General features: G+C 41.2%; 1 protein-coding gene across 1 annotated transcript in view; it reads right to left on the bottom strand.

Annotated features, from left to right (window-relative positions):
• The window catches only part of LOC124729832 (sodium channel protein Nach-like), a 138,237-nt gene that overhangs the window by 84,079 nt on the left and 39,425 nt on the right, over positions 1-14,733 (bottom strand). The window contains exon 4 of the mRNA XM_047248498.1: positions 13,171-13,313. Within this exon, the coding sequence (XP_047104454.1) occupies positions 13,171-13,313 (143 nt within the window). The remainder of the gene's footprint in view (positions 1-13,170; positions 13,314-14,733) is intronic.

Here is a 14,733-nt window from a genome sequence, read left to right as displayed (position 1 = left end):
GGTAGGAAAGAGTTGCATTCTGATTTTCATGAAAGGATTTCTTGTGCTGCAAATAAAATTCCTACTGGAAAGGAAGGTCAGATTAAATTTCAGCAGGTTGTGAATGAAGAACATAAGTAAATACAGGGCGATTTCCAGGTTTTAATGGAATAATTTGAAAAGTGTAAGACAGATTTATCATAAGGGTCGGATGTGGTGCTTAGTTAGGAAGTTGTTACTCAGATACAAGAAGAAAGTGAAAATCAGACTAAATCGCTACAGGATTTAGAAAAGAATTTTGAAGAGCTGAAGGTCAATTAACGGAATGATATGTCAAAGATTAGAGCTGATGTTCAAAGGCTATTAAGAAGATCGATGACTTAGCAATTGCTGATGCACAATTAGCTGTTATGCTGAACAGTGTTCATGTGTTACTGTACCTGTATTTGCTGGTTATTCAGAAGAGGTTCAAAGAACAGCAGCTGGGGAATAATAGGAGGACAAAAGAATTAGGTAAGGAAATAAACGAGAGAGTTTCTAAAACTGGAGAAAAATTAGGTGAAAGTTTTACTGGTGGTCATTGTCATAGCAGTAATTGTAAGCCTGATGATGACGCTGATTCTGGTCATGAAGATTCGCCATATCCTCTGTTTCACTGTGAAAGACGTTGAACTCATTGCAGCTGTTGTAACTTCAGTTGTGAGATTTTAAATCGTGAAGGCATGTGTGGTTTTCACTATGGTCATTTCTGTTTGAAATTTTTAACTTCTCAAAAATACATCAAATAGTAAGTTTGTTTGCGTGGCCATCCTCCTCAGCAAGCATAGAAATACTTGTTTTGTAAATAAATAAATTAAGTAGCAACAGGAAAAGGCGATTTTATTTACAAAACAGGTATATCAAATAGTATTCGTCCTGGCTTGGTTAGAGCAGTTTGAGCTTTTGCTACCTCCAACTTGGCATGCCAGTCATAAAATAAAGTTTGTGTGTGGCTATTTAGAAGTTGAAACTTTCATTTGTGTGTCCAGTTTAGGTAGGAACTGTGAGTCTCTTGAGGAGTTTCGCCATTTGTTCTTGTCTGCATTTTAGTCTGAGGGAGCATAAGACCGTCAACATGCTACAGTCGTGTAGCAAAATTTTCGTTGTTCTAGTTTCACCAATCCTGCTCTACTCTTTGAATATGTGTTATTAAAAAATTAATTTTTGTACATTCCTTAGAATCCTCTTGAGTTGATTCACAACTGTCTTACGAAATTTCCTTCACGTTTGTATCAAATTAACCTTGCTGGTCAATGTAAAAATGATTTGAGGGTTTCCAGAGTTTAATACAAGAGTTCATATATGACAGTGGCGAAGGAAACGGTCCTGTGAGAGTGAAGATCAGCTCTCCTATCCTGATCCGAGGCAACAGGGAAATCGAAATTATGATATCGATGATATGATTCGTGTCATGATAAGTATGGAGATGGTGGGTGGAAACATCAAGAAGTACCCAACCACAAGTAAAGCAACAATTTTTGAAGAGGCACGGATGGTTGGAGTGATAGACATTTTGATCATAATCGAGGTCGTAGAGTAAATGACAGACATGGTCGCTTGCAGGATAGAGATTCAGGCCTGCACTTTGTGGATGTGCGATAATGTGAGCTGCTAAGCAATATATATTTGGAGAGCCTGCAACCACATAACTGACAACTGCTGTCAGCAGCTGATTCAGGTGCTACAAATATGATGTACAACAGCTATGAACAAATGAAATATTTTGAAGATATGAGGGAATTCCTGCTTATTGAGAGCAGGAAAATGTAAATTCTTCGGTGGGTCCAGTATATCAAATAAGTATTAATGGAATTATTTTGTGTTGTATTCTGGATGCAGACAGCCAGGTGGACCATGTTGAGTGACACAGTATTTCAGAAGAGTGAAGCTGCAGGTTCATGGCCTATTCTTCCTTTACAGTACCGTAAGGTGAGAGTATCAAGTATTGAAGAATATGTACCGTTGAAGAGACAAATTGATATTGAATTTCATTGTCAGTGTTGCAGGTTATCTGTGAATTATGCGACTGTGCCAAGGTCGGCTACTGATCCAAATTCAGGGGTTGATTTTTTGTTCACACACCAAGTTCAGATGGACCTGGGTTGCAGTAAAGCGAGTTTGAAATGTAATGATGGTACGTTTGAGTTTTGATCAGTGCGTGATAGGGGAAAAAGGGTTCAAAACATTCTCTCAAATTTGTTACCAGATCTCAGCTGTATTTTCATTCGAGGCTTGTTGTGAGTGAAGGTAGAGTTCAAGCCTACTGTCAGTTCTTACCGTAGTGTCGCTATCTTTTTAAATGAAACTTGTAGGAATTTCTAAGGAAGCTGCAATGAAGCATTGCATTAGCCGCCACTATCCGATAATTGGAGTTTGGTGACATGCAGATTATGACTACGGATACACAAAAGGATTGCAAGATGGGCTCTACAGTGCTTACAGCCAGAGTGGGCAGGACAATGTCAGCAGGAGTATAAGTAGCTGTGAATTTTGAGGCAGATTCATTCGGTGTCCAGCAGCAGCATCATGATGTCACGGTCACGGGTACACGATGAGACAACTGGGCCTTGCCAGCTGCAGCCATGGGCTCAAGACTGGGTTGGGTGAGCCACCTCCTGCACTATGTCTCCCCTGTGGACTTGGTGGACAGTGCTGCCGACCCGCTGCCTGCACCTGCTGTCGCCACACGCCTGTCAGAGGACAGCGCATTGTATCCCATACGTGGCAGTCTTCCCTCGTCTACACAATGGATGCGAGCTGGGCCTGAGTCACTTTGGTGTGGGCGTTATACAGCAGAACACAGTCGCCACAGAAAGAAGAAACGCACTGCTGACTTCGGACCCATGGCCTACAGAAAGACTGCTGGCTGCTACCCAGCCTGAGGTTAGTGACGCAGGCCACTGATATGTGTATCTCTTCGCCAGAGTGAAAGCCAGCCACCTGTTTGTCACAGACGACATGCCGAGCCAGAGTGGGTTGTATCTGCCTTACATTTTCAACGACGAGGTGTGTAATTTAAGTCTAATACAGTATTTCCCTCGACCAAGAGTCTATCACTGGGCCTCACTGCCTCATTGTTACACCCATTCACCCCTGAACTCTTCACTCTGATCATCCGTTGTTGGTGGTTCCAGAGAAAGATTACGGTATTAAGCTGATTCTAGATTCAATCAGATAAATACGACTTTTCTACCGGCAATTGTTAGACCACTGACACTGGATAAGTGTTTTCAAAAACTTCAGTCCTGTCTCCTGTTAAGAGAATGTTATTCGCAGATTGAGTTGCAACCCTCATATCAAAAATTTTCAGCATCTTTGTGTCACGATCCTTTTATCAAGTGCGCATTGGGCTGAGTGTTAGTTTGGCTGCATTTCTTAGAGGCTTTAAAAGTGTTCTTCCACTGGATTTGAAAAAGAGATTGATTACTTATCCTGGATATGTGTCAGTTTCTGAGGATAGTTGGGGAAAAAATATGAGGTGTTGGACAGATCGTTGAAGGTGATTAAAGCCTATGGTATGACTGTAAAACCAAAAAGACAGAGTTTGGTCACACTCAAGGGAAATTTCTTGGACATACAGTGACTGCACCAGGGATTTTAACTGATCCAGAGCTGATTGAGGTTTTGTTCAATTTCCATGTTCCCACAACCAGGAAAGATATTTGTGCATTCCTGGGTAAGATTATTTTAAAAAATTATGAATAGAACATTTTAACTACAACACGGCTGTATGCATTAATGGGTAAGTATACTACCTGGAATTTGGATGCCCAAGCAAGCACAAGGTTCTTTTGGAGGCTACATTCCGGTCACATCCTGATTCGAACAGAGGTTGTTGCCTAGGATCTGACAATTCTAAGACAGGTCTTGATGCTAATCTCTTCCAAGAATCTGATGTAGATGGAGTTATGAGGCGTCATACCAATTCTTTTGCAAGATGGGTTCCCATTAAGAGTGAAAACTACTATTTAGTCATTGAGCTAGAAGTTCTGGCTGATGTGTGACGTTTTGTAAGGTTGTGCTGATTGTTTAGACTGGTGACTAAAGTTTACACAAATCACTGAGCTATGGAATTTTTGACGAGTGCAATGTTGACTCATGGTCATTTACCGAGATGTGTGCTGCATTTACAAGAATTCAACTTCATTATTATGTGTATGCTTGGTAAGGATAATGTCCTTGGAGCTGCTCTTTCAGTATCCCCTCTAGGGTTCAATGATAGGACCAAGAACGATCACTTAAAGGGATGAACTTGAAAAATGTAGCATTTGACGATTTTATAACGTATTTGCTTATGAGTATTGTCAAAGAACAGGATAAAGATCTGGCACAGAAAGAGGTGAAGCTGAAAAATTAGACAATTTTACATAATTATGGTTGGCATTTTCTTTAGGAGAATAGATGTAGATGGTTTACGTTTGACAGTATGTGTTCTTGATGAGATGATTAATATGTTGATTTGGCATACTCACTCGAGTTATGCACATATTGGTCTAGAGAAATGTTTTCACAAGCTTTGTGAGACATGCTATTTTCCAAACAAATCCAGAAGGTCTGGCTTCGTGCAAGCCTTGACAGAAGGCAAAACCCCGATGGTGTCTCATCATGCACCATGGTCTCCATTATTGCTTCGAAACTGAGAGAAATTCCAGCAATGTATTTGTTTGGCCCTTTTCCAAGAATTAGTCAAGGTAATTCTTGTGTTTTTGGCATGGTGTAGTTGACATCCAAGTATGTCACTCACGCCACTGATGAGAGCTATTAGTCAGACTACTATCTGAACAAACACTAACAGAACGTCCATACGTGTTTGATGGGTCTACAGTTTTCGGTGATTCTTTTCCACACTGCGAATACGGTCTGCCGCTTTTTTCCTGACATGGGGCTTTTGTTGTCGGCGATGACGTTATAGCACTGCGACTTGACGCCTGCTTTTTCTGGCAAGCCATTATATAAATTGGTGAGCTACAATAGCAATGCATCAGTAGCACCTGGAAATGATGAACCCCTGCCAAGTGTAAACATTGGGCAGTTTAAACCGAACTGTCCGACACAATGCCCGTAAACTAGTCAATTATTTCATACGTTGAGAAGGCCCGAAAAAGCGTACCTGGTACCTCTAAAGAGATGAAATGGTCAACAGATACGTGAGTTCGATCAACTCCATTACAAGGGCAATACACTGTTGTACTCTCTCTCATTTTTAGTGAGATGTTCGGACCAGCAGAGTACACCAGTGCTTACAAGTTTATCCATTGTATAGACTCTGTGGCAGCTAAGAATATTAAACAACGAGCTAGCAGTGAATTTGTGAGAGAGTGAACTCGTTATACAAGGCGAGAATTAGACGGAGTCTCGAGAAGCTTGCTTTCACGTTATCTGAATATCTCATAGCGTCTGTCAATGGATTCCTGCGAATGGGTGGGCAGCACTACGCGGTCGTTTTCAGACTGTGAACGGCTTATATACTTCCATCACCGTAAACACCGATAAATGCAACAAGATAAATTATGGAGACGCACTTGGTTAAAGTCACAGAAAAACCACTGAGTGAGGCTGCGGCATCAGTGATGGAAAAAGATCTAAATTTTGTGTCCACTTCAAAGAATGTGTCCATCACAGATTTTATCAGCGTTGTTTAGCAGGGTATCTCGAAACTCCCCAGTGAGACTTCTGGAGAAATGAGGAGAGAGACTTGCAAAACCATAACTAAGATGTCTGCATTCAAGTAGAATGTCACCACTGAGGATTTAAAAGCGCTCCAATCTTTGAGAAAGAGCACAGAAATGGTAATTTTACTTGCGGACAAAGAGAACACTACTGTTCTTCTACCTGCAACGTTTTACTTTGGCAATGTGATGGCTTTACTGCAGGAATCAGTGTATCGTCAGCTCAAGGAGGATCCAACAGATGCAGTACAATGGAACACATCTGCACTCCTAAAAACTCCAACGAATTTCCTGATCGTATGAAAAGAGCTTAAGAGTACGAGCACCAGTTCCACCATGAGCTTGTTTTTTTTTTTTTTTTTTTTTTTGCCTGCCTAAGATACATAAATAAGGAGTTCTGCTTCGTCTCATTGTGAGCAACATAGGAGCTCCAATACACTACCTAGAAAAATACCTTCAGTAGGGAAACGCGAGCTACATATACTAATTTCAGAAGATTTTATGCTGCGACTGGAAAACTTCTGCCTCGAACCAATCGATGTATTAATGACTTTCGATGTCACTTTGTTCCAGTGACTACCATTGGCGGATTCATCACATTTCTTAGGAGCTAAATTTATAGCAGATATATTACAAGTTTTCATACCTGTGCTTACTTCGAAGTATTTTTTATGCAGCATCCAATATTTTGAGCGAAAAGACAATGCTCTTATAGGTAGCCCTCTGTCTCCCATACTAGCTAATCTTTTTACGGAAGACATCGAGGACAAAGCAGCTCAGTCGGTGGTTTTCAAACCTAAATGCTTTTGGAGATAAGTGAATGATATTTTCGTGGTGTATGCACATGGGAGAGCAACGCTTCCTTTATTTTTGAAACATCTTGACTCCTTGCATCGGGGCATCTGTTTCACGATGGAAGTGGAGGAAAATGGATATCCCCTGTTTCTGGACGTCATGGTTCATAGTAAAGAAGATGACTCCTTGAGTCACAGTGAGTTTCATGAACTTGCACTCACTGACCTATATCTATAAGCTAAGAACTGTCATCACCTAGACCAAAGCAGTGCTGTATTATGGGATCTGGTTCATAGGGCTAAAGATATCTCATTTCCAGATAGCTTATTAATAGCGTTTAGTAATCTCTGGTCTGTGTTTGTCAGGAATGGGTACTCCAATAAAAGTGTTCGTAGTGAGTAGTATCTGTGGGCACTCCAGTGTAATTTTTTTTTCCTTCAATTACATTTCACATTGTAAGACATTTCCAGGAGCAGATGTGGTCTCTGACCACAATTTGTTGGTTTATGAGCTGTACGTTAAAACTGAAGAAACTGCAAAAAGGTAGGAATTTAAGGAGATGGGACCTGGACAAACTGAAAGAACCAGCGGCTGTAAAGAGTTTCAGAGAGAGCATTAGGGAACGATTGTCAAATACAGAGGAAAGAAAGACAGTAGGAGAAGAATGGGTAGCTTTGAGAGATGAAATAATGAAGGAAGCAGAGGATCAAATAGGTAAAAGGCGAGGTCTAGTAGAAATCCTTGGGTAACAGGAGAGATATTGAATTTAATTGATGAAAGGAGAAAATATAAAAATGCAGTAAATGAAGCAGTCGAAAAGGAATACAAACGTTCAACAATGAGATCGAGAGAAAGCGCAAAATGGCTAAGCAAGGATGGCTAGAGGACAGTTGTAAGGATGTAGAGGTATATATATCATTAGGGGTAAGATAGATATTGCCTACAGAAACATTAAAGAGACCTTTGTAGAAAAGAGAACCACCTGTATGAACATCATGAGCTCCGATGGAAAACCAGTCCTAAGCAAAGAAGGGAAGCAGAAAGGTGGAAGGAATATATAGACGGCCTATACAAGGGTGATGTAAATGAGGGCAATGTTAAGGAAATGGAAGAGGAAATAGATGAAGATGAACTGGCAGATATAATACTGAGTGACGAATTTCACAGAGCACAGAAAGACTTAAGTCAAAAAAAGGCCCCAGGAGTAGACAACAGTCCATTAGAACGTCTGATAGCCTTGAGAGAGCCCGCCATAACAAAACTCTACCATCTGGTGAGCAAGATGTGTGAGACAGGCGAAATACCCTCAGACTTCAAGAAGAATATAATTAATCATTCCGATCCTCAAGAAAGCAGGTGTCGACAGGTGTGAAAATTACCGAACTATCAGCTTAATATGTCATGGCTGCAAAATACTATCATGGATTCTTTACAGACGAATGGAAAAACTGGTAGAAGCCGACCTTGGGGCAGATCAGTCTGGATTCCGTAGAAACGTTGGAACACGCGAGGCGATACTGACCCTAAGACTCTTCTTAGAAGATACATTAAGGAAAGACAAACCTACCTTTCTATCATCTGTATATCTAGATAAAGCTTTTGACAATGTTGACTGGAATAGTCTCTTTCAAATTCTGAAGGTGGTAAGAGAAAAATACAGGGAACGAAAGACTATTTACAACTTGTACAGAAACCAGATGGCTGTTATGAGAGTCGAGGGGCATGAAAGGGAAGCAGTGATTGGGAAGGGAGAAAGACAGGGTTGTAACCTATCTCTGATGTTATCCAATTTGTATACTGAGCAAGCAGTAAAGGAAACAAAAGAAGAATTTGGAGTAGGAATTAAAATCTATGGAGCAGAAATCAAAAGTTTGAGGTTTGCCTATGACATTGTAATTCTGCCAGAGAGAGCAAAGGACCTAGAAGAATAGCTGAACAAAATGGACAGTGTCTTGAAAGGAGGATCTAAGATGAATATCAACGAAAGCAAGACGAGGGTAATGGAATGTAGTGAGGTGATGCTGAGGGAATTAAAATAGGAAATGAGTCACTTAAACTAGTGCATGAGTTTTGCTATTTGGGGAGCAAAATAACTGATGATGGTCGAAGTAGAGAGGATATAAAATGTAGACTGGCTTTGGCAAGGAAAGCTTTCCTGAAGAAGAGGAATTTGTTAACAACGAGTATAGATTTAAGTGTCAGGAAGACTTTGTATGGAAGTGAAACATGGACGATAAATAGTTTAGATAAGAAGAGAATAGAAGCTACAGAAGAATGTTGAAGATTAGATGGTTAGATCATGTAACTAATTAGAAGATATTGAATAGAGTTGGGGAGAAGAGGAATTTGTCACACAAACTGACTAAAAGAAGGAATCGTTTGGTAGGACACGTTCTGAGGCATCAAGGGATCACCAGTTTAGTATTGGAGGGAAGCGTGGAGGGTAAAAACCTTAGAGGAAGACCAAGAAATGAATACACTAAGCAGATTCACAGAGATGTAGGCTGCAGAAGTTACTCAGAGGTGAAGAAGCTTGTGCAGGATACAGTAGCATGGAGAGCTGCATCAAACCAGTCTTTGGATTGAAGACCACAACAACATGTGATCTCCTATGATCCAATTCAGTGCCCTATTCATGACACCACAAGACAGGCCCTCTTTATAAGCGACATCATCACTCCCATCAGCCATGTCATCATCCTAATAAATGATACCATCAAGGTATGTCCCCCCCCCCCCCTCAGTCGTCCTTTCCAAACCACTCCCCCTTTCTTCAGCCGATCAGAATCAGAGATAGCGTTACTTGCCCAGTATTGCTTCGTTCGTCCCCCTCTACAACCACTCTCAGTGAAGTATTACAGACGGACAGTCAATTACGCAAAAATGGCGCCAAGTTCAAAGGTATGCAGCAGAAAATTTTGTAACCATCACTTGAATAGACACTGTGGCAAAGATATAAAGTACTTCCATAAACCTTCGGTTTAAAGTCAAAGACAGTTGTGTAAAATTTGCATACACATACACATGTGTGTATTTAGTCAGTATAATATTAAAATGATGCAATCAGTTGCATAAAAATTGCGTCAAGTTCAAAGATATGCATTATTCCTCTAACCGTCTCTTAAAAGTCAACAATATTTCTGTAAAATATTTGCCTTTGAATTGTGCACACACACACACACACACACACACACACACGTAACTTCACATGACTGGTGAAAGCTAACTGTGGCAAATAGAGAAAAGGAGAGTGATGTGATTCTTGGAACAGCAGCTTTGTCAGCTCTGGACTTGCCTGACTTCGCAAAAACCAGACATAGAACAGTGACAAATTGTCCTCCACATTACAGTAAATCTGTTACAAAATGCGTATGTTACAGTGATATTCTAACAAATTACCCTCCAAGTTACAACAAAATTATAAAAAATTGTCCATGTTACAGTAATATTGCCACAAGTTGCTCTCCACATTATAGTGAAATTGTAACATGAACCTGTAAGTACTTAAGTGCCTGTGAACATGAATTTTATTTTGTTCTTACATCGTAATATCATGACATGTCCCATAGCTTTCTAAAACGGATTTACAGGTGAATAAAATTACTACTACTAATGCTGCTAGTGCTACTACAGACATCCAAGGATGCTTCACTTCTGAATTCACCAACTAACAGGAAATATTATGACTCACAGGAACAGAGGCAATATTCAGTCATTTGTTGATATTGTGTTAGCAACAGGCAAAGTTGACTCAGGGCTCAAAATTATTTACATCCTGTTGCTTGAGTTTATCTATGGCAATAAATTTTCTTACAATTAGGGCGACGCTAGTAGCAAAACTTATGATTTTCAGTTGGTTTTCTGGGCAATACATCCTACTACATCAAAAGCTGTCTGCATGTCTGAAAGTTGCTGTTAAGTTTGTGGTTTTAATACTACACGTGTTCCACGTTGTCTCGCCTCACTTCTGTAAAATGCACGAACGTTCATACAACCACGTGAAACTGTCGGAAAAGTTCTTCTTCGGCATGTTGTTCTACTTGTGTGTCGCGTTGGCTATTCACTTATATCATCAAAGCCTTCATTTAAATTTCTGTACCTTGTCATGTTATGGTACGTTTGTACTGATAACACCATATCTCGTCACCAGTGATGATTTTTTCCAGAAAAGAATTGTCGAAACTTTTCATTTCAGTCAAGTTGCAGGAGGCATCTATGCATCATTGTTTTCATTCAGAAGTCGAGATGTATGATAAGAACTCTGCACATATTTGTATCTTTATTAAAAAAATTCTGGATAATGTCTTTAACACTTGATTTTGATTTGTGATACAACAACGCTGACACACTAGTTTCATGTCCGCTACTTAACGCTGCCTGCTCACAACTGACTGGTCGGCGCAAGTCTGTTATTTACATTTTTTAGTTCAAGCTACCACCATAGTTCCTGTGCTAAAGTCACTTCAGGTGAGGAATAAAGTCAGTATCAGAAACGTTTGGATGTGAAGTGTATAAGAGTAACAAACTCTCTAATCTTCGACAATGTAGTAATTTACAGAAAATAAACTTGTAGTATGCACTCACCATTGTGAATCGCGCATTTACCAATACAGATGTGAAACTAGAGCCTTAGACTATGGCTATGTTAGTGTGTAATTAAGTAGAATTGTGCTAATTGTGCTTCTTTCTGTCGTTTCAGAGAAGTCAGTCTTCGTGTTCTTTCTTTTTTTTTTTTTTGTGGAAAGGTCTTTGCCCTTCCTTTCTTGCATTGCGGAACATTCTCTGCTTTGCCAGCTCTATATGAGGCTCATTAGCCATTTCAGATTTGTAACTGACACAGTCAGCCCGTGGATGTATGTCTTTCCTCTCCGGAATTTTCTGCGCAGGCAGTTAGACCTGTGAACATGGGAAGCTCTCGCACAAGCAACTGCGTTGAACGTATTTTATAATTCTTATTGAATTTTAGATACTCAACATCTGCTTTCTAATTTATTCTCCGAAAGTTAGCTAGGAAATTTCGAAATTTGTGCATGTAAAAAAATGAACGCTTTTCGTAAAATGCTTATCTTTGGGGAAGGGATGTCATACCCTCTAAAACCCACGCACCACCCACCCCATTGGACCGCGCCTGAACACCCAGCTACACGCTGCAAGTGCCGTCAATAGCCCGAGACCGATTTGCCAGCATCCCTCGTGTATACATACGAGGGTCGTTTGAAAAGTCCGTGCAAAGTCTGAGAGATGGCACCACGGGCGCGTATCGAGGTCATATTTAGTTAGTAGCGTCTTTGGAAAGAATACACACCAAGTTTCAGCCACATTGGTCTATTTCTTTGTGTTTAGCATTCGTGTGAATAAAGGAAGTCGATTGATTGTGAAAAAATGGACGAAGAAGAATTTCGTGTGGTGATTAAACATTACTTTATGAAAGGCAAAACGCCTCAGGAGACTAAAGAGAAGCTCGATAAACATTACGGTGACTCTGAACCTTCGACTAGAACAGTTTATAAGTGGTTTCAAAATTTTCGGAGCGACCATATGGGCACAAGTGATCCTGAACGTTCTGGACGCCATGTTGAGGTTACGACTCTAGAAATCATTGATAAAATCCATGATATGGTGATGGATGACAGAAGAGTTAAGGTGCGTGAGATTGCTAATGCTGTGGGCATCTCTAATGAAAGGGTACATAATACACGATTGAGATTGCTCACAGTTGACCAAAAACGGAATCGTGTGACGTGTTGCAAGGATGGTTTGCAGCTGTTCAGGAAGAATCCGTAGAACTTAAAGCGTCGTTTCGTCACTGTGGGTGAAACATGGATACATTACTATACTATTGAGAGCGAACAACAATCTAAACAATGGGTTACCAAGGGAGAATATGCACCAAAAAATGCGAAGACCAGTCCTTCGGCCAGAAAGGTTACTACGACTGTCTTTTGGGATTCGCAAGGGGTAATCGTCATTGACTATCTGCAAAAGGGTAGAAACATTACAAGTGCATATTACTCATCGTTACTGGACCGATTGAAAACCGAGCTGCAAGAAAACTTCCGGCGATTGGACCGCAAAAATGTCCTTTTCCATCACGACAATGCACTAGCACACACCTCAGCAGTTATGGTCGCAAAATCAATGGAAATAGGATTACAACTCGTTTCACACCCCCTCTATTCTCCAGACTTGGCTCCCTTTGTTCCCCAATTTGAAGGAATGGCTGGTGGGACAAAGATTTTATTCAAACGAGGAGGTGATTGCAGCAACTAATACCTATTTTGCAGACTTGGACAATTCCTGCTATTCTGAAGGAATCAACAAATTAGAACAGCGTTGGACGAAGTGTATAAGTCTAAAAAGAGATTATGTCGAAAACTAAAAAAAGGTTTACTCCAAACACGTAATTAGTTTTTATTTTTGCACTGACTTTTCAAGCGCCTCTCGTGTATGATATATGGATTGTTTCAAGTAACCCATCAACCTGCAACTGTTCTCCCCGTGTCACCAATAGCCAGTCATGCAATATATCACCGTGATATCTATCAGTTAAAGAATCTTCAGAGTATACGCAATCACATGAGGACCGGATATAATGAACCACTGTGGTGAAGCGGTGTCAGCTAGACAACAACGTAGTAGTAATCAGTTTAGGTGCAGGAGCTCCGGACAGAAAGGCTTCAGTACTGACCCGAAGTGATCCCCCGTGCGCCGGTAGTTGAAGATGCAGCAGTAGCCGTCGCACGTCTTGCGCAGCTTGAACAGCTCCCCGCAGGGCCGCGTGTGGCCCAGCCAGCTGCAGCGCACCATCATCTGCTCGCACTTCGGCGTCAACTGCAAGCAAGCGCCACCTCTGTAGTTCTGTAGTAGTAGATGTGACGTGACTATGCTACGTTCTACACCTCAGGAGACTAAAGAGAAGCATCTGGCACCAGAGCTGGTCGGATAAGTTCAAATGGCTCTGCGCAGTATGCGACTTAACTTCTGAGGTCATCAGTCGCCTAGAACTTAGAACTAATTAAACCTAACTAACCTACGGACATCACACACATCCATGCCCGAGGCAGGATTCGAACCTGCGACCGTAGCGGTCGCTCGGCTCTAGACTGTAGCGCCTAGAACCGCTCGGCCACTCCGGCCGGCGGTCGGATAAGTGTTTGGTCTAACAGCTACTACAACAATGTTGCAAGTAAGTAGCTCTGAGTAACATGTACATTGGATGGCGAATTGTCATTAATTTTCGTTACTGAGAAAAATACACTCGACAGAAATGTGACAGTGACTCGAATATGCATTGTGCTCTAGTAAAAAACAGAGCAGTACGCTTCATTCTAAAAGCATTTTCATGAATGCAACTACTCTGATGAGTCAAAACATTATGACCACTGCCCATTACTAGACTGAAAGCTTCCTAGTGGTAAAAGCGGGACGTGGCGCGGTAAGGGATATGAATAAGCTGAGCAGAGGGTAATGGGGAACATTTCTTGCAACGATACTGCCGGCAAACGGGGAAATCCACTGACGTAAAAGTCTTTGACAAATGTCAGATTTGAAACTTACTGGCAGATTAAAACTGTGTGCCGGACCGAGACCCGAACTCGGGACTCGAACTCGGGATTCAGTAGGTAGAGGAATGGTTCTGAAAGGAAATGGTCCCAAGTTTGAGTCTTGGTCCGGCACACAGTTCTAATCTGTCAGTAAAGTCTCAGATCATCGCACACTGCGCTGCAGAGTGAAAATTTCATTCTGAAATGGCAGATTATTATGGCCTGTCGCCTGGGAAAACCATCTCGGAAATAGCGGCCTGCTCGGATGTTCGCGTGCTATCGGGGTTCGTACACCGTGAAACAATGGAAAGAGGTCAAAGGACGGTGAAACCACGAACAGGCGACAAAGTGGTGTACGTCCACGTCTCATCACAGCAAGTGTACGTTGGAGGCTTAGTCACTCTGTAAAGCAGGGGGCTTCAAACGTCTTAGCCTAAGGTCCACGCTGCCTCTTTCACTAAGTTCCAAGTGCCACGACTCATTTACAGTCTGTGTAAGTTTTCTTGAGGCCTGATAACCTAGTACTGCTCGGAACTCCTAGGTAAAATTCAGAAGTTTTCGTGACGCTCGCCACTGTTGCCATCCTTTACAAGCTGACACTGAGTGGCACTACACTAGTCATTACGCAGTGAACTACATATGTTTGAACTCAAGGTGTGACCTTAATTTCATTTCAAATACATTGCTACAAATAAACATTACTCGTG

The sequence above is a fragment of the Schistocerca piceifrons genome, chromosome 1, assembly GCF_021461385.2.
Source record: "Schistocerca piceifrons isolate TAMUIC-IGC-003096 chromosome 1, iqSchPice1.1, whole genome shotgun sequence".
NCBI lineage: Eukaryota > Metazoa > Arthropoda > Insecta > Orthoptera > Acrididae > Schistocerca > Schistocerca piceifrons.
This window is presented reverse-complemented; position numbering and strand designations above follow the sequence as displayed.